A 26,115-nucleotide genomic window follows, 5' to 3' on the forward strand; every position below is an offset into this window, starting at 1 on the left:
TGCATAGACTGCCCGGAGAACTTCACATTCCCCTGGAGAAAATCCAAGACACTCAGCATAAGCTGTTGGATATACTTCACTCATCGAGGCTAACCACAGTCGCTCTCCCAATCAACGATGACATCATTGAGCCAGCTAGCACAGTTTGGCATACGTTGGCCACATGTACACTTACCTCAAAGGGGCAGAAAAAAGATACTGTATACCACCCAAGGGGTCTGAGTACATAGTATTCTCACTCTCACCTCCCAATTCACTTGTGGCCCAGGCAGCAATGGAACAGGTGAGGCAACAGTATCCACACTCCACCCCATCTGACAGGGAGGGCAAGGACTTTTTAGGCTGCAAAAGGGCTGCAAAAAGGACTGGACCTTTTAGGCTGCAAAATCGTTTCTTCAGACAACCTTCAATTCAGGATTTCGCATTATCAGGCATTATTTGCCGGATCCGTTTCCTGAATTACAGCAAATTGGAGGACTTGTCGAGAAACTGATGCAACTGGACCAGGCCTGCTTCCAGTCAATAACTGAGGAGGGGAAGCTGGTAGTGATGCCCTCACAACAGAAACCTCTTCATGCTCAGTGGCCACAGGCATTGTCATAAGGAGGCAGTTTTGGCTGTATTCCACTGGTTTTCCCAGGGAGGTATAAAATACCATTGAAGACCTCCCTTTTGATGAATCCTGTCTTTTCAACCAGAAAACGGACTATTCCCTCCACACCCTCAAGGATTCGAGAGCTACACTCTTCCTTGGGTGTTTACACACTGGCACTGAAACATAAGTTCTACATTACAGAACCTCCCAGTTTTTCCATCAACAGCCTTATGAACCATCAAGGAAGTGTCAGATGACTCAAAGATCACATCCTCTAGGACCACCCTCGAAGTCTTCCTCCTCCCAAATGCAACACCCCCACAGAAGAGGTATTTCTGAGGAACCCTAGCATGCTGTCAACCACCTTGCCTGCTGCCACACAACCATCCCACCCACTTTGGGTTTGTCTAGCACTCTTTTTAACCAGCTTGGAGTCCAATAACAAAAGACAAATCGGTGGTAAATGTCATCCACTATGGCTATACGATTGAGTTCATTACGCTACCTCATCCACAACCCTCTCCCTGATCCCTCCTCAGAGACCAATCTCACAACAGCATCCTCGCCCTGGAGGTGGACTCTTTACTACAAAGAAGTGTGATAGAGTGGGTTCCTCCAGACTATCAAGGGATGGGGTTCGATTCAGCTTACTTCCTGATACCCAAATTGAAGGGTGAGTGGAGACCAATCCTGAATCTCCATTGTCTCAATTGCTTCATCTGCAAACCCATTTCATATGGTCACCTTAGCAGACGTCATTAGAAGAAGGCTTATGGCTTTTGTCATGCAGGATGCTTATTTTCACATAGACATCCATCCGGCCCACAGATGATTCCTGAGGTTTAAAATAGGCCCTCAGCACTTTCAATGCAGAGTCCTGCCATTTGGACTCACCACTGCTCCCTTCACCAACGTTTTCTCTGTCATGGTGGCCTACCTCAAGCGTTATGGGGTCCTTGTATTCCCCTATCTCGACAACTGGCTCCTAGTAGTGCAGTCCATAGAAAAAGCCTGGATTTCAACCTCCAGGTTGCTCAGACTCCTTTCCTCCCTCTGGGTCAGCATCAATGTCAAAAAATCAACTTTGGACCCCACACGGTTCCTAGACTTTATAGGGACCTCCATCAACTCAGTCACAGCATGAGCATATCTACCAAGGGACAGATTCCAGTCTCTGCAGGAACTCGTAGCCTGAGTGTAGTGAGGCAGAGTGTAGAGTGGCCTCCCTCTTAGCCTGATGGAGAGGAATGACCCCATACTTCCCCTCCTCCCAGCAGATGGAGCCAAGCCAGCCAGAAGCAGAGGGGTAGGACAGGAAATATAAAAGGCAGGCCCTCCAGCTCAGTTGAGCCAGAGCCAGGGAAGGAGGCAGATGTCTCTGCCTTGCTGCCGAACTCCCGCCCAGTGACCGAGCGGTGCAGCGCCATGACCCCAGAGACCAGCTGTGTAGAGGTGTTGCTGGGACTGCTGTCCGCTGTTTATCCTGAAGAGATTGAGGACCCATGAACTACGGAGCCATGCCAAGGAAGGGCAGTAGGAAGTAGTCCAGGGGAACCAGACATTAAGCCGGTTGTGTTGCGAGGAGACGAGTCGTCATGTTTTGGTGACTTCCCCACTGACTCCTTGGCGGGACCACCCACCACTGCTAGGGCCCGGGCCAGGGACATGGTGGACTAGGGTGCGCCTGGCTCTCCCTGCCCTCCTGTCACCGGCCCCAACCCCTGGGGAGGTGGATTACTTACCCTAGGCCAGCAGGCCTGTGCCTTGTTTTGTGGCTTGCCCCAGCCAGGTAGCCTGTGGGCCCCGAAACTGTAATTGCTGTCTGCTCTTGCCCAAAAGCTGAAGCTAAAGACTGCTCCCTGCTCTGCCCTGCCCGAGGATCAGAGCCCCCAGTCTGTGTCAATTGCTGTCTGCCCCATCCAGGAGGCTTTGGCTAAAGACTCCCTGTTATTCTGTCCTACTCAGAGGGCCAGAGCTACAGACTGCCTGCCCCAGTCAGGTTACTTCCTGCTGTACCCTGACCAGAGGGCCAGAGCCCTAGCCTGATAATTGTCTGCTTGCTGTTTGGCATAGTAAGGTAGAGTGGCCTCCCTCCAAGCCTGACAGGGAGGGACAACCACATAACCACTACACTGAGCAGTCAACAGTCCTGTTCAGGCCAGGACTTGCCTATCCCTCCTTGGCCACGTGGCCTTGTGCACATACGTCACCACCTTCACTCGCTTCTGCCTTCACTACCTCCAGATGTGGCTCCATGTGCCACAGTGTGCCATGCAATATATCTGGTTCTGACGGTTCCTCCTGAGGTATTCTCTTTCCTCCAGTGTTGGACGGACCCACAACAAGTGTTTGGGGGTCCCCTTTCTCCCATCCTCCTCAGACAAGACAGTCATCACCGATGTGTCCCTCACACTTGGGAGATAGCATGAACCCCTCGGGAATCCAGGATGCATATCAACATTCTGGAACTCAGGACTGTAAAGAAGACATGCCAAGCATTTCTCCCATCCATTCGCTTCCATCATGTTCTTATCAAGTCGGACAATGCCACCCCCATTTACTACATCAACAAACAAAGGGGCATGAAGTCAACTACTTTGTGTGTGGAGGCAGTCAACTACTTTGTGTGTGGGCAATGGAATTGGTGCATTGCCCACAAGATCCTGTTATCTGCAGCCTATCTTCTGGGGACGTAATTGCAGACTCACTCAGCTGACAATTCGTGACCCATCATGAGTGGGAATTCCATGACACCGCAGTAAGCAACATCTTCAACCAATGGGGGACTCCAACCAGGGACCTCTTCACCTCCCCTGTCAACAAGTTTAGCGCATATTGCTCCAGGGGAGGTATTGGTCCCCACTCACAAGGTGGTGCATTCATTCTCCACTGGTCAGACAAGATCAGTTACACCTTCTGCCCTCTACCACCCCTGCCATGAGTACTCCACAAGATCAGGTGGGATAGAACAACAGTCATCCTGATTGCCCCACTTGGACACAGACAGTTCTGGTTTGCCAACCTTCCCAACATGTCAGCTCACCCTCCACTTCCCATCTCCACTTTCCCTGAGCTACTGACTCAACACAGCAGCAAGATTAGACATTCTGATCCACAGACACTTCACCTCAGAGCATGGTATTTGGATAGGCATCTTCTCTACAACAGGCGTGTTTATCAGAAGTGCAAGACATCCTCTTGAGCAGCAGGAAGGAGTCCATTCGGCGTTCTGACTGGGCCAAGTGGAACTGCTTTGCCTCCTGGGCCCAACAGAAAGGGCTTTCCCCAGAACAGGTGGAGATTCCCCTTCTTTTGAATGAGCTCCTGTCCTTGAAGGCATCGGGTCTTGCCCTCAACTATTTCAAGGACCATCTAGCAGCAGTTAACACTTTCCACCCTCCACCTCACCTCCAATGGAAGGACACTCCAGATTTACACACCCATTTACTGCTAGGTTTTGGAAGGGCCTCATCAGAACCTTCCCATCTGTACAACCTATTGCCCCCCAATGGGACCTTAACCTAATTCTGCTGGCACTAATGAAACAGGTCTTTGAGCTGCTAGCTTCTTGCTATTTGTCCCTCCTTTCCATTAAAGTCACCTTCCTTGTGGCTACCAATTTGACAAGAAGGGTAGGTGAACTTGGGGCCATGATGGCAGACCTGCCTTTCACCACTTTCCATAAGGATAAAGTCTCCCTGCGTCTACATCCCAAGTTTCTGCCAAAGGTCATATCCCAGTTTCATATCAATCAAACCATCCACTTACCCATTTTCTTTCTGAAACCTCATGCTTTGGAATAGGAGTGACAACTTCACTCCCTTGACAGCTGTTGAGCCTTGGCCTTCTACTTGCAGAGGACAAGACTGGTCAGGAAATCTCCTAGATTGTTTATCACAATAACCAGGAGGGTTAAGGGGCAGGCAATCTCCACAAAGAATCTCCAGTGGGGTGTATTACACTATGCTATCAGTTGTTGGGAATGCCTCCATCCCCTGGAGTGAGGGCCCATTTCATGAGAGCCCAGGCTTCAACCGCAGCCACTCTCCATGATGTTCTGCTTTGGGACATACATAGAGCAGCCATGTGGAGTTCAGTATATATCTTTGCCAGGCATTATGCCTTGTTGCAGGACTCTGTGGCGGATGCATTTGGCACAGCTGTCCTCTGCTCAACCATTCCATCCTCACCTTTGCACCTTCCTCCAACTTAGGTACTGCTTGTTAATCGCACTCAATGGAATACAATAGGGATCATCACTCGAAGAAGAAGAGATTACTTACTTGTAACTCAAGGTTCTTTGAGATGTGTGTTCCCTATCTGTATTCCACTTCCCACCCTCCTTGCTCTCAGCTGCAGATCTCTTGGATTTGCAGTGGAATAGGAACTGGAGATGTGGTCAGTCTGCCTCACCCTTTAGCACCTCTGATGAAACCATGAGGTGAGCCAAGGGTGCATGCGCATACCAACGGACTTTACTACTTGAAAAATCTGCAGCTCCAGATGCACGGTGCGCATGCATAAACCCTCAGTGGAATCATAGAATCATAGAATCTCAGGGTTGGAAGGGACCGCAGGAGGTCATCTAGTCCAACCCCCTGCTCAAAGCAGGACCAAACCCAACTAAATCATCCCAGCCAGGGCTTTGTCAAGCCTGACCTTAAAAACCTCTAAGGAAGGAGATTCCACCACCTCCCTAGGTAACCCATTCCAGTTCTTCACCACCCTACTAGTGAAAAAGTTTTTCCTAATGTCCAACCTAAACCTCCCCCTCTGCAACTTGAGACCACGGATAGGGACCACACATCTCAAAGAACCTCCAGTTATAGGTAAGTAACCTCCTCTTGCCATTGGGAATATTGAAATGCCAGTAGCGATCCTGGGCGACCCAGCCTACTCCTTGCTCCCCTGGCTCATGAAGCTGTACACTAGCCACCTTGACAGCACCAGGAAATGATTTAACTACCAGCTCAGCAGGTGAAGAATGACAGTTGAATGTGCTTTTGATAGATTGAAGGGATGCTGGCATTGTCTACTCACAAGATTGGATCTCAGTGAAAAAAATATCCCAATGGTTATAGCTGCCTGCTGTGTCCTGCATAATATCTGTGAAGCAAAGGGGGGGAAATTGCTGTCGGGGTGGAGCGTGGAGGTGGAGTGGCTGTATGCTAAGTTTGAACAGCCAGACACAAGGGCTAAAAGAAGAGCTCAATGTGGAGCCGATCATGGAGCAGCTGCTACCAGCGGTACTCCCGCTCCTCCATGCTGGGATCACAGTCTCGTGGTTGGCACCATTCCTGATGCTGCTGCTCCTCCCGGTCCCAGAACAGTGGCAGCTCGTACGCTAGCCTGGCCTCCCTTCATAGTCGTCAGTTGATGAGACAGGCTAGCCAGGCTGAACGGCCTGCTCTGCTGGTGCCACAGCAAGTGCAGTGGCACCGGGCTCCTTGGCCGGCACCATGGTACCAATGGGCCCCGTGGCCCCTGTCATAAACAGATAGTTAAGGGTTAAGGTCTCTTTTACCTGTAAAGGGTTAACATGCAGTACCTGATGACCACCTGACCAGAGGACCAATCAGAGACAGATTAATTTCAAATCTCTGTGGAGGGAAGCCTTTGTCTGTGTTCCTTGTTTGCTCAGAGCTCTCTTTGGATCTAAGAGAGGACAGTCATGTCTCCAAGTTCTCCTGGAGTAGTTTCTACTATTCAATAGTGAGTATTAATTAGAAAGGCGAATTAGTCTTATAATTTGATTTCTACATTTGCAATTGTGTGTTTGCTAAAGGAAATTCTTTATTCCTGTTTGCTGATATTGCTTTTACTGAGGGAGGGGGAGGGGGAATTCTCTCCAGAGATTGATAAGTTTAGACCCTGTATTGTTCCATCTTGGTTACAGAGACAGTGCCTTTCTTTTTATTCTTTAATAAATTCTTTTCTATTAAGAACTTGGTTGATCTTTCTTTGGGTGGATTCTCAGGGAAAGGGGAGGGGGAGGTATCCCTCTGTAGTTAAATCCCGGTGTCTCTCCTAGGAAAAGGGAGGGGGGAGGAAGCAGGGGGGAATGGTTTATTTCTCCTGGGTGTAAGAACTCCATGGATTTGGGGCTCTTGGAATCCCCTAGGATTTTGGGGAAGGACTGTGTCTCAATCCACATACCTGATTGAGTGGTGGCAGCTTTTACTAGATCTAAACTAGGATTTTAGTTTAGAGGGAAACCAAGGCAGGTCCCCACATTGGAACCCAACAGCTCCAGGTGGGGGTGAGACCTATGACAGCCCCCAATGCATAGCCCCCAATGCAGCTCCCGGTGGTGGCTCACTCGGTGGCCAGAGCCTTGGAGAAACTGTTAGCCCTTCTATCTCAGCCTTCCAGAAAGGAGTCGGTGGGGCGTTCATCTCCGGTTTCGCACCCAGAGGGCGACCAAGTGGTGGGACCTCTGGCACTGGTGGGCACGCAGAGTACCGCACCACCATCTTATCCTCTCCTGATAAGGCATCTACAGCCCCTCCTCCACCTGTTCCGCAGGAGGACTCTAAGACCCACCAGGAACTGTGGAAAAGGGTGGCATCAAGCCTCAACCTTCAAGCCGAGGATGTGGAAGAACCCTCGGACTCCCTCTTCAGTGTCTTCTCGACCTCGGCACTGGGCAGGGTGGCCCTCCCACTCCACAAAGGAGTTCAATTTGTGGGGCTCTCTGTCCAAATTCGAGGACTCCCTCCAGGAGCGTGACAAGAAGGAGTTCAAGGCTCTGGTGGAGGAGGGTACAGCGGCTGCCAGGGTGACCCTGCAGGCAGCATCCGATGCCACAGATACAGCTGCAAGGTCTGTGGCCTCCACAGTGTCCATGAGGAGAGCGTTGTGGCTCCTGCTGTCTGGGCTGTCCAGCAAGGCACAGAACTCCTTGCAGGACCTTCTGTTCGATGGCAAGGCCCTGTTTGCGGAACAGACGGATGTGAAATTGCATGGCCTGGAAGATTCCTGCACAGCTCTTAAGACACTTGGCCTCTATGTCCCGGCTCCAGCCAGGACCAAGTTTAAGCCTCAGCAGGCTCCCACCCAGGCCACCCACTCTAAATACGAGCCCCCTTATAAAAAGTCATGGGACTATTAGAAACACCCGCAGAGGCTGTCCTGGTCTGCCCCCCAACCTGGGCTTTCCAAGGGCAAACAGGCAGAAAACATCAGTTTTGACAGGATGCCCAGGGGCGACTTACCAATTCATCCCAGGGATCCATCCACAATAAAGCTTCCCTTCTCCAACCAGTTGTGTGCTTTTCTCCCCGAGTGGTCACGGCTGACCTTGGACTGTTGGGTCCTCAACACCGTCTCCCGGGGCTACACCCTCCAGTTTACGTCTACCCCGTCCAATCACCCTCCATCCCCGTCCCTCCTATGGGACCCCCCTCACGAGGCCCTGCTCGAGCAGGAGGTGAGGTGACTCCTTGGCCTTTGAGTGTGGAAGTGGTGCCAGCAGAGTTCAGACGCAAAGGGTACTACTCCCGCTATTTCCTTATCCCGAAGGCCAAAGGGGGGCTCAGGCCCATCCTGGACCTGTGAGGCCTGAATCGGTACATGGTAAAGCTCAAGTTTCGCATAGTCTCTCTGGCCTCCATCATCCCCTCCCTGGATCCTGGGGACAGGTATGCTGCGCTCAATCTGCAGGACACGTACTTCCACATTCATATATTCGAGGGGCACAGGCACTTCCTCCATTTCACGGTTGGGCAGGAACACTACCAATTTACGGTCCTCCCGTTTGGCCTGTCCACCGCTCCCAGGGTGTTCACAAAGTGCATGTCTGTGGTGGTGGCCTACCTCAGATGTCATGGAGTTCAGATCTTCCCCTATCTCAACAACTGGCTGGTCAAGGGCAGCTCCAGGTCGCAGGTGCAGGATCACGTGGTGCTCCTCCTGTCCACGTGCGCCACCCTGGGCCTGTTGGTAAACGACATCAAGTCCATGTTAGTCCCGGTGCAGTGCATAGAGTTTATCAGGGCAGTCCTGGATGCAACAAGTCAGGGCCTCCCTCCCACCGGACAGATTCAAGACCCTAAAAGGGCTCATTGACACAGTCACAGGGTTCCCCGTGACCACAGCCAGAGCATGAATCCAGCTCCTGGGTCACATGTCGGCATGCATGTATGTGGTTCGCCATACCAGACTCAGGATGAGGCCCCTCCAGCTCTGGTTAGCCTCAGTGTTCTCCCAGTCCAGAGACAGGATGGACAAAGTCCTCACTGTGCCCGAACCAGGGATCATCTCCCTACAATGGTGGTCCTCCTCAGGGAACCTGCTCCATGGGGTTCCATTTAGGGGCAAGCCCCCATCAGTGGAGCTGGTGTCCGACACGTTTGACCTGGGGTGGGGAGCCCATGTGGGGAAGGTTCAGACCCAAGGTCTGTGGTCTGTGCAGGACCTTGCCCTGCATATAAACGTCGAGGAGCTCAGGGCAGTCCGTCTGGCATGCGTGGCCTTCCACTCGCACCTGGGGGGCAGAGTTGTCAGCATTCTCACGGACAACACAGCCTCGATGTTTTACATCAACAGGCAAGGCAGGGCCTGCTCCTCTGTCCTCTGCCAGGAAGCCCTCAGGCTGTGGGACTTCTGTATAGCCCACGACATTTGCCTACAAGCCCACCACTTACCAGGCGCCCGGAACTCGCAGGCGGATCACTTGAGCCAAGACTTCTCCTCTCAGCACGAGTGGTCACTACACCCAGAGGTGGTGCACAGGATTTTCCAAGAGTGGGGAACTCCCCAGGTGGACCTGTTCACGACTTGGCAAAACCACCGGTCTCCCCGCTTCTGCTCCAGGGGGGGTTGGGCGTGGGCGCCATCTCCGATGCCTTCCTCCTATCCTGGTCAGGCCAGCTTCTCTATGCCTTCCCCCTGATCCCGCTGATCGGCAAGGTCTTAGAAAAGATAAAAATGGACAGGGCCCGGGTCCTCCTGGTAGTGCCAGCCTGGCCCAGGCAACATTAGTACGGGACTCTCACGAGCCTGGCAGTCGCCCCGCCATTGCCATCCCTCCTGGACCTGCTCTCCCAGGACCAGGGCCACCTCCTCCAACCCAGCCTAGCGGCACTCCACCTCATGGCGTGGCTGCTCAATGGTTAGGCCAGGAGGAAAGGACATGCCTGCTGTGTCAGTGCCAGTGAGGGCAGGCAGCGAGCCCACTGCTTTGCTCATAGCATCAGAGCCACCATGAGCCACCTCCCCAACGTGCAGGGGGGTAGGAAGTATCTCTATGTCTCACTCAGCTCCAGGGCACTGGTTACAGACAGGCAGGTATCCCGAGTTTAGCAGCTCCTCCCCCTGCCAGCAAGGTCATTTGCATTTTCACTGACTACTTCAGTCTCAGCCAATTGGTTCCCTGGATTCAAATTCAAATCCTCGGCTGTTACAGGAGCAGGCCCTGGATTCTGTCCCAAAGATGGAGAATCAGTGGTGGAGTATGTACTGACTTTCCGGGAAAAGCTCGCTGAGCTCGCGGGTCCGGCCAGGGAGAACCTAGCCAGGGCCCAAGGGAGGCAGAAGGTCTGGTACTACCGCTCAGCCTTTGGCACCGGGGAGCAGGGGAGGGTTCTCATCCTGGTGAGGAAAAATAAGCTGCAAGCTGCCTGGGACAGGCCCTTCAAGGTGAACAAGCAGGTGAATGAGGAGAACGATGTGCTGGAACTGCCCAACCAGGCTCACAGCCACCGAGGGGAGCAGGTCAACATGATGGAGCCGTACAGGGAGAGGCTGGTACTGGCCATGTGTGGCCAGTGGGAGAAAGGGGAAGATCCCCTGGTGGGTCTCTTTCTAAGACAGGAGCCGGCCCCTTGCTGGAATAAATTCCCCTTTCTGACCAGCTAATCCTTGCCAAGCAGGCAGAGATCAGAGAGATGCTGTATTCGTACCAACAGCTGTTTTCCAACCGGCCTGGGCTCACTAAACGAGCTGTCCACTGGGTGGAGACAGGAGCCGGCCTTCCCGTCAGGTGTTCCCCATTCAGAGTAACTGGGAACACAGCCCTGGCCCTGGAGGGAGAGGTCAGAGACATGCTGGCTTTAGGGGTGATCCAACCATCCACCAGCCCCGGGGGGGCCTCCCATGGTGCTGGTCTCCAGGAAAGATGGGTCCATCTGATTCTATGTGGCCTAACAGAATCTCAGTGCCATCACCCATGTATGGTGCCTGCCCATACCAAGCCTGATGAGATCCTAGACAAGTTGGGGGGGGGTCTCGATACCCCATGACCAGGGATGTCACCAAACGCTACTGGCAGATGCTTTTAGATCCAGATGCCAGGTTGAAACCTGCTTTTGTCACCCCTTTGGGGCTGTAAAAGTCTCTGGTCCTACCTTTCGGGCTCAAGGAGGTGCCGGTCACCTACCAGCGCCAGGTGGATCAGTTACTGAGGAGGATGGAGAATTTTACCCTAGCATACATTGATGATATTTGTGTCATTAGCCAGACCTGGGAGGACCATGTGTGCCAGGTGAAGACGAGGCTGAGTGTAAAAGCTGACTGTAAAAGCTGGGACTTGGAAGGTGGGGATGGAAGAGGTGTCATACCTGGGCCACAAAGTGGGGAGCGGCTGCCTAAAGCCAGAGCCGGCCAAGGTGAGGGCAATCAGAGACTGGCCTTCTCCCCAGACTAAGAAACAGGCCCAGGCCTTTATTGGGATGGTGGGGCACTACTGGAGGTTTGTGTCACACATTAGCTCTGTATCAGCTCCCATCACTGAGCTATGCAAGAAGGGTAAGCCAGACAAACTGGTCTGGACTGAGCAGTGCCAGAGGGCTCTCTGCATGCTGAAGAAGGTCAAGGGCCCAGTGCTGGGAAACTCAGATTTTGACAAGCCCTTTATGGTGTTCACCGATGCCCCAGACACAGGGCTGGGCGCGGTGCAGAGGCAGGCCAATGCAAAACGGGGAGAAACATCCCATCACGTACCAGAGCAGGAAGCTGCTGCTCCGGGAGCAGGGCTATGCAGCCATAGAGAAGGAATGCCTGACCATGGAGTGGGCTCTTAAAAGGCTGTAGCTGGATCTATTTGGACAGCACTTCACTTGTACCTGGACCACTCGCCCTGCCGTGGCTGCACCAGATGAGAGGAGCCAATGCCAAGCTCCTGAGGTGGAGTCTGTCCTTCCAGGACTATGAGATGGAGGTGGTCCATGTGCTCCCCCAGAGTCCTGACTGGCTTCGTAGGGAGTAGTTCCAGAGCATCGCCCTGGTGACTCCGTGACAATCACCTACTTATTAAAGACTGAGATCTGTGCCAAGTGCATTCTATCACCAAAGAGGTGTAGGGCCTCCAGAAAGAGGCAGCATTTTCAGAAAAAGAGACTTTCTACATTAGCAACCCATACTCGCAGATTGCATCAGCTCATAAACAACCATTTTGACAGGTTGCTCAAGAATTACAGTGCCACTTTTCAGGATCTAGACTTTTGCATCTTTCCTTTCAGAAATCAGCCAAACTTCTTCCAAAATATATGGGCTTCAATTACACCAGACCATTGGGTACTAGAAATAGTATCGGTCAGATACTCCATCCAGTTTGAACTAAAAATCAACAAAGAAAAGTCCAGACTGACACCAATACAAAGAATAGAATTTACAGGAACTGTTATAGTTTCCAGAGCATATCTGCCTCAGGACATATTCAAGAACATGTCCACTGTCATATCGCAGATTCAGTCAATTCCAAACTCCAAAGTGATGACTTCCCCAAGTCTTCGTGGATTTATGGCACCTTCCTTGCATGCAGGTTTGGCTAAAATCAGTTTATGTTCGGAGCAGGCATTGCTTAGCTATGCCTCTTTTAGTACCACAAAATGTCCCAATGTCCCTAGATTGATGGGAAGATTCCGATTGTGTTTGAAAGAGGCTAACGTTTGCACCACACCTTCCATCCAGAACCATAGTGACAGATGCTTTCCTCTGGGGGGCACACGTGGATCATTGCAGTGTGCAAGGCCTTTGGATTCCAGACAAAGATCAACTGCATATATATGTGTTGCAGCTCAGAGCAGTTCACAGAGCCTGCTCGGTATTCCTTCCATGTATTCAAAGTCAATCAAATTCAAATCATGATGGACAACATGACTGCCATGTTCTATATAAACAGAGGTGCAAGATCATCTTTGTTGTGTCAGGAGGAAGTTTAACTATGGAACTGATGTATCCGTTATCAGATAGTCCTTACAGTGGTTCGCTTACCAGGTCTGTAGAATATCTTGGCAGACAGGCTGAGCAAACATTTTTCATCCAACCACAGATGGGAGATCAAGGACTTGGTCATACACAGTATCTTCAGAGATTTTTTGAGGAAAAAATGTTTTGTCTGAAAAAATTTACTGAGCACTAGTTCTATGACATTTGGATTCTGAAATAGAGAAGGAACTGAGTGGCAGCTGGGACATTCCATTCCTTATGCTCTCAGTGCATAGGTCACTCAAGGCACATGCACAGTCCCAACAGAAACTACTGGCCAAAAAACCATGCACATGTGCATGTGCACTACCAGCAATGGAATATATACATAGACAACACGTTTCAAAGAACTCCAGTTACCATAGTTACTACTCGGAGAAGTAGCCTCTCTTTCTGTGATCAAATGACAATATAGTTATGAAACCTCTAATTTCTAGTTGCTTCTTGTAGTGTCCAAAAAGGTGTTGTCATCTGATTGTTACTTGGTGGCCTATATGAAATGAATATGGTAGCCTGAGTAAAGTCTTTATTGAACAAGTGTTAAATCATGAAATCGCCACCACAATTGTCACTAATTGGCCCTTTAGTTAGCAATCTCAGCAGAGAAGGTGAACAACAAATGGGCCAAGGAAACTGAATACCCTCTTATTCCTAGAGGTGGGGCCCTCATGTTCAGGGCTGAGCATACTAGGAAAGCAGGATGGAGAAGCTTCCACTTGTACCCGTGCTCTACCTAGTCCGTGCACAAATAGAGGATGTCATATCTACAGAGCTGCCAGCTTAGCACCTTTCACCACCATTAATTTCAATAAAAAATTGTTTTAAAGGTTTGGATAATTTTATTACCATAACAGAATAATAATGTTGCTTACTGCATACGTGCTGAAATAAGGCTAATCAAACTTCATGCTTCTGGGTGGAAACTAACTACCACAGAGTTGGGAAAGCATTAACTCTTCTCTCCCTTCGTCCAGCATTATGCAATTGCTAAAATACGGGATAGGTATTTTCCTCCTTTCTGTAAAGAATCAGGTAGTAATCTCTTCTGGTGATGTGATTCTGGACTTGATGAATCGATGGAAAGTCCTGTGTTCTTATGATCTTCTGTAGGGTCAAGAATGTGATTGGGTACTTTATCATCATCGAAGCAGGGCCCTTTCCATACTGATAAGGCAAAGCTTGAAAGGATATATGTAGCTTTCTGGAGGTTGAGCTAGAATGTGCCCACAACATGTGAATAACAAAGAGGAATAAAGTAAACAACAGAATAACAAATTCTGAAAATATCTGGAACTCTAGCATGTTTCTTCTCTGTTCAATTTCCAGTGCATATAGAAAAGAATGACAAACGTGGAGGAGACGGTCTGGCTGATCCTATTGTAAACAAAGTAAGAAATTAGTTTCTTCACTTCAGAGATGAATAGTATAATGAATGGAATAAACTATGTTCTATCACGTGGCTTGAAGGAATATTAAAGACCGTACAAAGTGAATTCCTCTTGCTGAGGATTCTTCGTGAATCTCCATGTGGGTGTTAATTTTATTTAGGGCTGTCAAGCAATTAAAAAAATTAATCGCGATTAATCGCATTATTAAACAATAATGGAATACCATTTATTTAAATATTTTGGATATTTTCTACATTTTCCAGTATACTGATTTCAATTAGAACACAGAATAGAAAGTGTATAGTGCTCACTTTATATTCATTTTTTATTACAAATATTTGCACTGTAAAAAACAAAACCATGCTCCACACCTTGTCCCTCTCAGATTTTGGAAGGCACTTCTGATTCTTAAACCTTGGGTGGAATGCTGTAGCTATTTTTAGAAATCTCACATTGGTATCTTCTTTGCGTTTTGTCAAATCTGCTGTGAAAGTGTTCTTAAAACAAACATGCTGGGTCATCATCCGAGACTGCTATAACATGAAGTACATGGCAGAATGAGGGTAAAACAAAGCCAAAGCCATGCAGTTCTCCCCCAAGGAGTTCAGTCACAAATTTAATTAATGCATTATTTTTTAATGAGCATCATCAGCATGGAAGCATGTCCTCTGGAATGGTGGCCAAAGTGTGAAGGGGCATACGAATGTTTAGCATATCTGGCACATAAACACCTTGCAACGCCGGCTACAAAAGAGTCATACGAACACTTGTTCTCACTTTCAGGTGATGTAAATAAGAAGCAGGTAGCAGCATCTCCTGTAAATGTAAACAAACTTGTTTGTCTTAGCGATTGGCTGAACAAGAAGTAGGACTGAGTGGACTTGTAGACTCTAAAGTTTTACATTGTTTTGTTTTTGAGAACAGTTATGTAACAAAAAAAATCTACATTTGTAAGTTGCCCTTTGATGATAAAGAGATTGCTCTACAGTACTTGTATGAGGTGAATTGAAAAATACTATTTCTTTTGTTTTTACAGTGCACATATTTGTAATAAAAATAATAATATAAAGTGAGCAGTGTACACTTTGCATTCTGTGTTGTAATAGAAATCAATATATTTGAAAATGTAGAAAAACATCCAGAAACATTTAATAAATTTCATTGGTATTCTATTGTGTAACAGTGCAATTAATCATGATTAATTTTTTGAGTTAATCATGTAAGTTAACTGCACTTAATTGACAGTCCTAATTTTATTATGTTTTGGGATAATACCCTAAAGTCCAGTAGCTTTAAAGTACTGTAAAATCTGCCTCTTGCAATTCTGCACTATCCAAGAAGGAGGGTGGAGGGGGCCTTCTCATGGCAATGCTGTGCTACTTATTGAGTGCAAGAGATTAATTATAGAGTAAGAGTTTAAGAGAGATTGCCAAACTGTAATCTCACTAACAGACTGTGTGGTTTGGCATCTTCACAAACATCTGTCTGCCGTTTAGCCCTAGATAAGTAAAGCCATGTTAAAGTGACTTCACAAGACCTATCTGTAAGTCTGTAATTGCTTACAGCACTCAGAAGCATATAACCTAACAATAGAAATATTTAGATTATGTTGACTATAAAGCAGTCAAAGGCAAAATCTTTTTGTCAATTTTTATTCTTACTAAAACATTTCCATATAGATTTACACATGTGCAGCTTTATGCAGTTAACTATGATGCTGCACTGGGCACTGTCTGTTCTATATTCTTTTGTACCTCATGCTCCTCACTGTAGTTAAGTCAATGGAATTACATTCAGTTTAAAACAAATGAATACTAAAATACTGATTTTTTTATTGTTTTGATGTACTTTGAGGTTAAACAACAGAGGCATGGGCCGGAGACAGATTTAGTGGAAATACAAAAGACTCAGCAGCGGCATTTGACAGACTGGAGTTTTGCTGAACATTATGAGCCATGTCTTCTTCTTCAGGTATTTATGAGCTGTGATTCTCATAGGCACAATAGCTCTGGGGGCTAGTGCATAGAGTGCTAGTAACAGGATACAGAGCATTTTGTGTATTATGTGTAGTGCTGGGGAAGAGCCAGTGGTCGTGGTACACATAGGTACCAACGACATGGGGAAGGATAGGAGGGAGAGCCTGGAGGCCAAATTTAGGCTGCTAGGTAAGAGGACCTCCATGGTAGCATTCTCTGAAATGCTTCCAGTTCCACGTGCAGGGCCAGTTAGACAGGCAAAACTGCAGGGTCTCAATGTGTGGATGAGACAGTGGTGTAGGGAGGAGGGGTTTAGATTTATTAGGAACTGGGGAAGCTTTTGGGAGAGGGGGAGCCTATACAGGAAGGATGGGCTCCACCTAAACCAAAACAGAACCAGATTGCTGGCGCTTAAAATTTAAAAGGTCATAGAACAGTTTTTAAACTAAGGACTGGGGGAAAGCCGACAAGTGTGGAGGAGCATGTGATTCGGACATCGCTTAGGGGAGGATCTATAAATAGAGATTCCCTATGTCCTAATAAGGAGGAGAGGATGGAAAATGATAAAATACAGGGAGGATCTGATGAGAAAAAGTCAACTGAAAAAAAGTCTCATTCAATTATGTCATGCAACAGGGAACAGCCAAAAAATGACAAGTTTTTAAAATGCTTATATACCAAAGCTAGAAGTCTAAATAAAAAGATGAGTGAACTAGAGTGCCTAGTATTAATGAGGATATTGATATAATAGGCATCACAGAAACCAGGTGGAATGAGGATAATCAATGGGACACATTAATACCAGGGTACAAAATATATTGGAAGGACAGAACAGGTCATGCTAGTGGGGGAGTGGCACTATATGTGAAAGAAAGCGTAGAATCAAATGAAGTAGAAATTTTAAATGAACTAAATTGTACTATAGAATCTCTATGGATAGTAATTCCATGCTTGAAAAATAAGAATATAGCAGTAGGGCTGTATTAGAGACCACCTGACCAGGATGGTGTTAGTGACTCTGAAATGCTCAGGGAGATCAGAGAGGCTATTAAAATAAAAAAATCAATAATAATAATAATAATGGGGGATTTCAACTATCCCCATATTGACTGGGTACATGTCACCTCAGGAAGGGATGCTGAGATAAAGTTTCTTAACACCTTCTTGGAGCAGCTGGTCCTGGAACCCACAAGAGGAGAGGCAATTCTTAATTTAGTCCTAAGTGGAGTACAGGATCAGGTCCAAGAGGTGAATATAGCTGGACCATTTCGTAATAGTGACCATAATATAATTAAATTTAACATCCCCATGGTGGGGAACCTCCACAGTGGCCCAACACTGTAGCATTTAATTTCAGAAAGGGGAACTACACAAAAATGAGGAGGTTAGTGAAACAGAAATTAAAAGGTACAGTGCCAAAAGTAAAATCCCTGCAAGCGGCATGGAAACTTTTTAAAGAATCATAATAGAGGCTCAACCTAAATGTATACCCCAATTTTAAAAACATAATAAGAGAACCAAAAAAGAGCCACCATGGTTAAACAACAAAGTAAAAGAAGCAGTGAGAGGCAAAAAGGCATCCTTTAAAAAAGTGGAAGAGAAATCCTAATGAGGAAAATAGAAAAGAGCATAAACTCTGGCAAATGAAGTGTAAAAATATAATTAGAAAGACTAAAAAATAATTTGAAGAACAGCTAGCCAAAGACTCCAAAAGTAATAGCATTTTTTTTAAATACATCAGAAGCAGAAAGCCTGCTAAACAACTAGTGGGGCCACTGGATAATCGAGGTGCTAAAGGAGCACTCAGAGACGATAAGGCCATTGTGGAGAAACTAAATTAATTCTTCACTGTTAAGGATGTGAGGGAGATTCCCAAACCTGAGCCATTCTTTTTGGGTGACAGATCTGAGGAACTGTCCCAAACTGAGGTGTCATTAGAGGAGGTTTTGGAACAAATTGATAAACTAAACAGTAATAAGTCTCCAGGACCTGATGGTATTCACCTAAGAGTTCTGAAGGAACTCAAATGTGAAATTGCAGGACTACTAACTGTCATATGTAACCTATCATTTAAATCAGCTTCTGTACCAAATGACTGGAGGGTAGCTAATGTGACCCCAATTTTTAAAAAGGGCTCCAGAGGCGATCCCTGGCAACTACAGGCCAGTAAGCCTCACTTCAGTACCAGGCAAATTGGTTGAAACTATCATAAAGAACAAAATTGTCAGACACATAGATGAACATAATTTGTTGGGAAATAGTCAACATGGTTTTTGTAAAGGGAAATCATGCCTCACCAATCTACTAGAATTCTTTGAGGGGGTCAACAAGCATGTGGACAAAGGCGATCCAGTGAATATAGTGTATTTAGATTTTCAGAAAGCCTTTGACAAGGTCCCTCACCAAAGGCTCTTAAGCAAAATAAGCAGTCATGGGATAAGAGGGAAGGTTCTCTCATGGATTGGCAACCGGTTAAAAGATAGAAAACAAAGGGTAGGAATAAATGCTAGAAATGCTCTTCTCTCTCATTTCCAGGGGTCTGTACTGGACCCAGTCCTATTTAACATATTCATAAACAGTCTGCAAAAAGGGGTAAACAGTGAGGTGACAAATTTTGCAGATGATACACAACTACTCAAGATAGTTAAGTCCCAGGCAGACTGTGAAGAGCTACAAAAGGCTCTCACAAAACTGGGTGACTGGGCAACAAAATGGCAGATGAAATTTAATGTTGATAAATGCAAAGTAATGCACACTGGAAAACATAATCCTAACTATACATATACAATGATGGGGTCTAAATTTGCTGTTACCACTCAAGAAAGAGATCTTGGAGTCATTATGGATAGGTCTCTGAAATCATCCACTCAATGTGCAGCGGCAGTCAAAAAAGCAAACAGAATGTTGGGAATCATCAAGAAAGGGATAGATAATAGGACAGAATATATCATATGGACTCTATATAAATCCATGGTACGCCCACACCTTGAATACTGTGTGCAGATGTGGTCACTCGATCTCAAAAAAGAAATATTGGAATTGGAAAAGGTTCAGAAAAGGGCAACAAAAATGATTAGGGGTATAGAACGGCTTCCATATGAGGAGAGATTAATAAAACTGGGACTTTTCAGCTTGTAAAAGAGGCGACTAAGGGGGGATATGATAGAGGTCTATAAAATCATGAGTGGTATAGAGAAAGTAAATAAGGAAATGTTATTTATTCCTTCTCATAATACAAGAACAAGGGGACACCAAATGAAATTAATAGGTAGCAGGTTTAAAACAAACACAAGAAAGTATTTTTTCATGCAACATGCTGTCAGCCTCTGGAACTCCTTGCCAGAGGGTATTGTGAAGGCCAATACTATAACAGGGTTCAAAGGGGAGCTAGATAGATTCATGGAAGATAGGTCCAGCAATGGCTATTAGCCAGGATGAGCAGGAATAGTGTCCCTAGCCTCTGTTTGCCAGAAGCTGGGACTGGGTGACAGGGCATGGATCACTTGATGATAACGTGTCTGCTCATTCCATTTGAGGTACCTGTCAGAGGACAGGATACTGGGCTTGATGGACCTTTGGTCTGACCCAGTATGGTCGTTCTTATGTTCTTATTTTACTGATAGGACACTGATTCAGATTTGGCCCTGATAAATGGTTACCAAAAGCCATTATTCTTCAACTGCTTTTTGGTGACTTTTACTAAATGAGTTTGTCATTTTAATCTATTTTGTAATTTTGTTCATGACTCAAAAACAGCATTGTAATTGTCCATTTTAGCATTGGAGCCCAGACTGAACATGTGATAGAAGGGACTTTCTTCTTATCCCTAGGATTGGCTTTTCTGTGGCAACAATGACATTGGCTGCAAGGGTTAGGAACGCTTCCCTGCATCCATTTTATGAATAAATGGAAGACGTTAGTGTTCATGACTGTCAGCAAGAACAAAGGGTCCTTGTCCTTCAAGTTCTCCATGGGCAGTACTCCCATGGATACATGTGCAGTACTCCCATGGATATGGGAAACCCATAACAGAAATAGGATAATGACTGATATTTATCTTAAAGGAAAGAAGAAACAAGAACTGTAAAAGATTAATCAGAGTGCAGTACTGCAAATCCATTGTGGTCTGTTCTTTCCTCAATGTACTCTAGGATTGTGCCTGTTAGGAGAATCCTAGAGTTGAACTAACTCAGAGGGTATGAGGAGGTATTCTGCCATGAATCCCAGGGGAAGTAGAGATGAAGCAGACTCTGTGCTCTGTTGAATTACAGAGGCTGTAGTTCTGCTTAGCTTTTTGTACTCTTCCCACCACACTGACCACACATGTAAAGACCAAGTAGAATCTGGTCCTAAATTACAGTACATGGGAAATTCCTACTAATGCGATGGACCTTAATATCTATACCACTGGTAGTAATTAATAAAGATGGTTATAAAATGTCCATGAAAACAAAATTTCAACACAAAATGGAAGTCTTGTAAAAACTTTTCCTTTTTCTCATCAGCTCTAGTAATTAAATTTCTTCATTAAAATTGGCACATACCATTTCATTTTCTGTATGGAAACCAATATACTGTCTGCCACACCTTTTGCATATTGCTGTTAATGAGTTTTCTTTTGTAAACTGAATATTCAATTAACTAGAATTTATTCATAAAATAGATTCAACCCAATAATTTATGATATATAAATGAATTTCAGTCCCATTTCAGCTCTAGCATTCTGCAAAAATGATACATATAAAATAAGATAAAATGAGATTCAGCGTAGAGCCAGTACATGAATTTAAAAAGGATGCACAACACAGAATGGGCTAGAAAAATTTAGTGGAAAGCAGTAAATATGGAGAACATCAGCAGTGATAGCACAGTGAATTTGGTACAATATGAACTTATAATGTGATATAGCCATAAAGGAAGTACATTTATTTTCTTTCTGCATGTTTGTAGGCAAGGGGATGATACTTCTTTTCTGTACAGCTCCAGCCACACCTGAAATATTGCATTCAGGTTGCATCCCAAAGAGATGGGAGTGGGCCGTAGGAGAAGATCAAGTTATGGTTCCTATGAATTTGCTAGTGGAGTTGGTTGACTGCATGGGTATAGCTAGTGGCACTCCTTTAAGGCATGTGGTTGTGGGAATACAGCTTCTACATGCCTGGGGACTCTAGAGAGACCTTTTGTCTGCCGGAGGCAGAATGCCTTTTGGTGCTTCTGGTATAGTGAGCTTCTGTACCATCCCTTACTATGGGACATCCCTACAAGGCACAATCAAACCCTCTTGATGGAGTTGGGGGTGCCATTTGTCTGTATGAAGGATGTGTCTTAAGTATTAATTTCTTTTCATTTTCAGGTTTTACACAATGCAACCCAACAATACAGGTGTATTGATTCCTATTACCACACCCAAGATAACTCTCTGCTTATAGTCCTTCACAATCCAATGAATCAACACCGTCAGTGCAAGGAATCCTGGGATATTGCAATGCACTCTGATGTTGGATTCAGGTAATACATTTTTTTAGATGGTATCTTCAAACAGGCATTTTAGCTGAAAGCCTGGCAATGGAAAAGGACCTTGACATAACAAGCACTTATGAAATATGGTGGCATCAGAAAAATCAATGGGTTAACAGTAATACCTGGCAATAAACGGTTCAAGAAGAAATTACTAAGTCATTAGGGGGCAGGGATTGGGGGCATAGTAGTAGCACTATATCTAAAATATACCACAGACACTATTGAGGTAAAAAAATCTGAGTGAGTAGAGCCACCCCATAGAATTTGTATGCTTACAAATCACAAGTCATAAGAATACAAATATGTTAATAGGGTTAAGTATCAGAGGGGTAGCCGTGTTAGTCTGGTTCTGTAAAAGCAGCAAAGAATCCTGTGGCACCTTATAGACTAACAGACGTTTTGCAGCATGAGCTTTCGTGGGTGAATACCCACTTCTTGCATCCGTTAATAGGGTTATATACTGGCCTCCATATCAGGAAAAACTATATTGGGGGCACCATTTTGAGGGAGATCAAAGAGCCAGCTAAGTCTAATTAAACAAATCAGTTCCTTCAACTACCCATATATGAACTGGTCAAATGTCACAACAGGACAAGATTTACAGAAGCAATTTCTCAATACCTTAAACAATTTCTTCTTGGAACACCAAGTCATAGAGAATACAAACAAAGGGTCTATTCTTTGTCCCTAATTAGTTTCCAGAACACCTGATTTTGGTGCTGTGGTTCAGGGGTAATCCAAACAACAGAGTATTCAGTGAAAAATGTGAGATTCTCTGTGTCATGGTTTGCAAGGATTTGTGGAGTCTTGTAAGGATAACCATATTATAAGTGGGACAGGAGGTACTCCGTGCTTATACAGAAAAAGTGTGAATTTTTTGTCCCCACCCAACATGTATTTCTTTAAGGAAACAACCAAAAGGAGCAGCAGCTATTTGAAATAAAATAAAATATGGCCATTTGTCCTGGTTTTTCAAGAAGAGTCTCTGTTTCATATGATGTCTCACTATCCTTGGAACATCTTTTGAAATAGCTGAAATGTCATAATTTTTCATTCTAGAAGTTAATTTTTTTTTATAACTACAAAATGTTTGTTCCCATTATATCGCTATACCAAGCAAAACTTGCTCTGTGTTAGTCAGGTACAGATCGTCCAATGGAATGAGTGTTCTTCAAACATTTCTTCGTACAGATCCTGTTGTAGGTGTGTGTGCCCCATGTGCATGAGCTCAGAATCTTTTAGCCAGCAGTATCCATTAAGGCTGCGTATGCATCCTGCACACCCTCAGGCTCCTTCTCTTGAGGCATAAAGGATGGAGAAGCCCCAACCGCTACTCAGTTCTTTCCTACCACCCATGGCAGTGTGTTGGAGAGGTACAATGTCTGTCTGCCTCCCCATAGCCTGTTACATTATGTTTAGAGGTTAGTAGTGAGTTTGATTTTTTTTTTTGTAATTCTTCATAACTAGTAAGTTTCATTCAAGCCCATTGACAAAAAAAAGAGGGAGATTTTTAATTTGTTTTGAGTTTCCACTTGGTACCAAATCATAGATCTAATGGATGAGATGTTGTCTCCAGGCTTTAAAATCTGTTTTGCCTGCGAGGCAGCTATGCCTGCAAACAATGGACTAATACATGCCCTTTTTGTCAAGTGGAATTATAGGTCCCCAGCAAACATTCATTTTGCAGATCTTTCTCTAAGTGCAAACAAAAAGCTCATGATGCCTGTCAGAAATTATTTTTAATGGAAAGATCAGTGAAATATGTTGTCAAGGTTTCCTCCCCCACTCTGAACTTTAGGGTACAGATGTGGGGACCTGCATGGACATTTCTAAGCTTAATTACAAGCTTAGATCCAGTAACACTGCCACCAGCCAGAATTCCAGTGTCTGGCACACTCCCTGTCCCCCCAAAACTTTCCCCTCCCTGGATAGCCTTGAGGCTTTTCCACCAAGTCCCTGGTGATCCAACCCCTTGGATCTTAAAACAAGGAGAAATTAACCATTCCCCCCTCCTTTCCCCCACCAACTCCTGGAGAGTCCAGACCCAATTCCCTGGGATCTTAAAACAAGAAAGAAAAAATCAATCAGGTTCTTAAAAAGAAAGCTTTTAATTAAAGAAAGAAAGGTAAAAGTTATCTCTGTAAAATCAGGATGGAAAATACTTTACAGGGTAATCAGATTCTTATGACCCAGAGGAACTCCCCCTCTAGCCTTAGGTTTAAAGTTACAGCAAACAGAGGTAAAATCCTCTCAGCAAAAAGGAACATTTACAGGTTGAGAAAATAAACATAAGACTAACACGCCTTGCCTGTGCTACTTACAAGTTTGAAACATGAGAGACTGATTCAGAAAGATTTGGAGAGCCTGGATTGACGTCTGGTTCCTCTTAGTCCCAAGAGCGAACAACCCCCAAAACAAAGAGCACAAACAAAAGACTTCCCTCCACCAAGATTTGAAAGTATCTTGTCCCCTTATTGGTCCTCTGGTCAGGTTTCAGCCAGGTTTACTGAGCTTCTTAACCCTTTACAGGTAAAAGAGACATTAACCCTTAACTATCTGTTTATGACATATGTCTCTAACTCTGAGTTCCCTCTTTGAAGGCAGTCTGCTGCTGCTGCTTCAAAACCAGTTTCTGTCAGTGCTTCAGCTACCAGAGATACTCTGCCAGGAGCTAAGAGGTCATCAGGCTCTAAGAGACCTCGTGCTTCTCAGAAACTTACTGAACCTTCTCTTCAGATCGGTCAGTGGATCCTGTTCCTTATTCTCTTATTTTCTGCTCCTTATTCATCTAGATCCAAATCTAGAAATAGGTCACTTCCTTCTAAGGAGTCATCTAAGATACCACAGTCCTCAAGCAAAGTGCTCCATCAGGAATTTGAGCAAGAACTTCATACTGAGGAGGGAGATCTTGTGAAGGAGTATGGGGAGCAACCTATCCCTTTGACAGTTTCTTCTTCAAAACCAGATAAAGTTGTGGCACCATCTACTTCTTCCACAGTTAATGACTTTAAGGATTTTAGGTCCTTCTTAAAAGAATGGTGGATACTCTGGAGATATCTCTAGAAGTCATCCATGAAAGATCAGACAAGTTATTTAATATTCTGCATCTGGTCTCTCAGGGTCACTTGACCATTCCTATAAATTAGGGTATCCTTGAACCAGTCAAGGATTTGTGGCAAACTCCTGCATCCATTTCTGTTACATCAACAAGAGCAGGTTGGAGATAACAATTTTATCCCACAGAGTATGAGTACTTTTTTACCAGACACATCCCTGGATCTTTAGTTGTAGTGATGGATCATGAAAAATCTAAGCAGCAGGCTTTGGAGGGCCAGTTGGTGGTGAAAATCATATAACAGGCCTTTTTGGATGTTTCTGACACTGTGTCAGGATCAATGGCTACTGCAGTCACTGTGCACAGAACATCATGACTACAGTCATTAGGCATTCCAGAAGAAGACCAACCCACAATTGAGGACCTTCCTTTTGAGGGCTGTGTTTTTTAAATTCAAAGGCTTAAGAGATGCTTTATTCTTTTAAAAGACTCCAGGGCAACACTTTGGTTTCTAGGCCTACATACCACGTTCCAGAAGAGGAAGCAAAGTAGACCTCAGTCCTTCTTGAGTGAAGGGCCCCCATCATCCTTGTATTCATGCCAACAAAAGGCTCCTGAATTTTACAAGAAAGGACCATATTTCCAAAAGAAAAGTGGCCCTCCTTCATTTACTGTTACTGCATACTCATCATCGGGCAAAGGTTGCAGGTTTGATGCTGCAGTCAAGAGTCTTGGAGCAGTTTGTGAAGATCCGTACACCTTCTCCCCTGCGTTTGGCAGCCTCCTTCCTTTTTCTGCAGATTCATGGATTGCAATTACTACCAACCAGTATGTCTTAGAATATCCAGCACACTCCACACACCCTACCCAGTCCCTTTTCATGAACTCTTTGCATGGGAGCCTGTCTTGTATGGAGACAGACTCTTCTTCAGTGGGGTGTAATAAAGATGGTGCCTCCAGCATTCTGCAACCAGGTATTCAATTCCCACTACTTCCTCATTCTGAAGAAGAAAGGGGGTTGGCATCATATATTAGATCTCAAAGACATCTCAACAAATTAAGCCATCACTTCAAATTTGACTCTTTAGTCAATAATCCTCTCTCTAGATCCCATGAAGTCGTTCACAACATTTGATTTGCAGGATGCTTGCACATGTCAATCTATCCAGCCCACAAGAAATAGCTACATTTTATGGTCAGTGGCCTTCAGTACCAATTCAAAGTCCTACCATTTGGTCTCTCAAAAGCTCCAAAGGTGTTTAACAAATGACTCTCAGTGGTAGCAGTTCATCTGAAGAGACAAGGCCTTCAGTTGTCCACATATGTTGATGACTGATTGATTTTGGGGCACGCATCACAACAGGTCATCAGAGA

The 26,115-nt window shown here is 45.5% G+C and overlaps 1 protein-coding gene across 6 annotated transcripts in view; it reads left to right on the top strand.

Annotated features, from left to right (window-relative positions):
- The window catches only part of SPAG17 (sperm associated antigen 17), a 282,801-nt gene that overhangs the window by 150,176 nt on the left and 106,510 nt on the right, over nt 1–26,115 (top strand). For all 6 annotated transcript variants that reach the window (XM_045000967.1, XM_045000963.1, XM_045000962.1 and 3 more), the window contains 3 exons: nt 14,129–14,190; nt 16,045–16,161; nt 21,520–21,674. In XM_045000967.1, the coding sequence (XP_044856902.1) occupies nt 14,129–14,190; nt 16,045–16,161; nt 21,520–21,674 (334 nt within the window). The remainder of the gene's footprint in view (nt 1–14,128; nt 14,191–16,044; nt 16,162–21,519; nt 21,675–26,115) is intronic.

Source organism: Mauremys mutica, chromosome 1 (assembly GCF_020497125.1).
Source record: "Mauremys mutica isolate MM-2020 ecotype Southern chromosome 1, ASM2049712v1, whole genome shotgun sequence".
In the NCBI taxonomy this organism is placed as follows: domain Eukaryota; kingdom Metazoa; phylum Chordata; order Testudines; family Geoemydidae; genus Mauremys; species Mauremys mutica.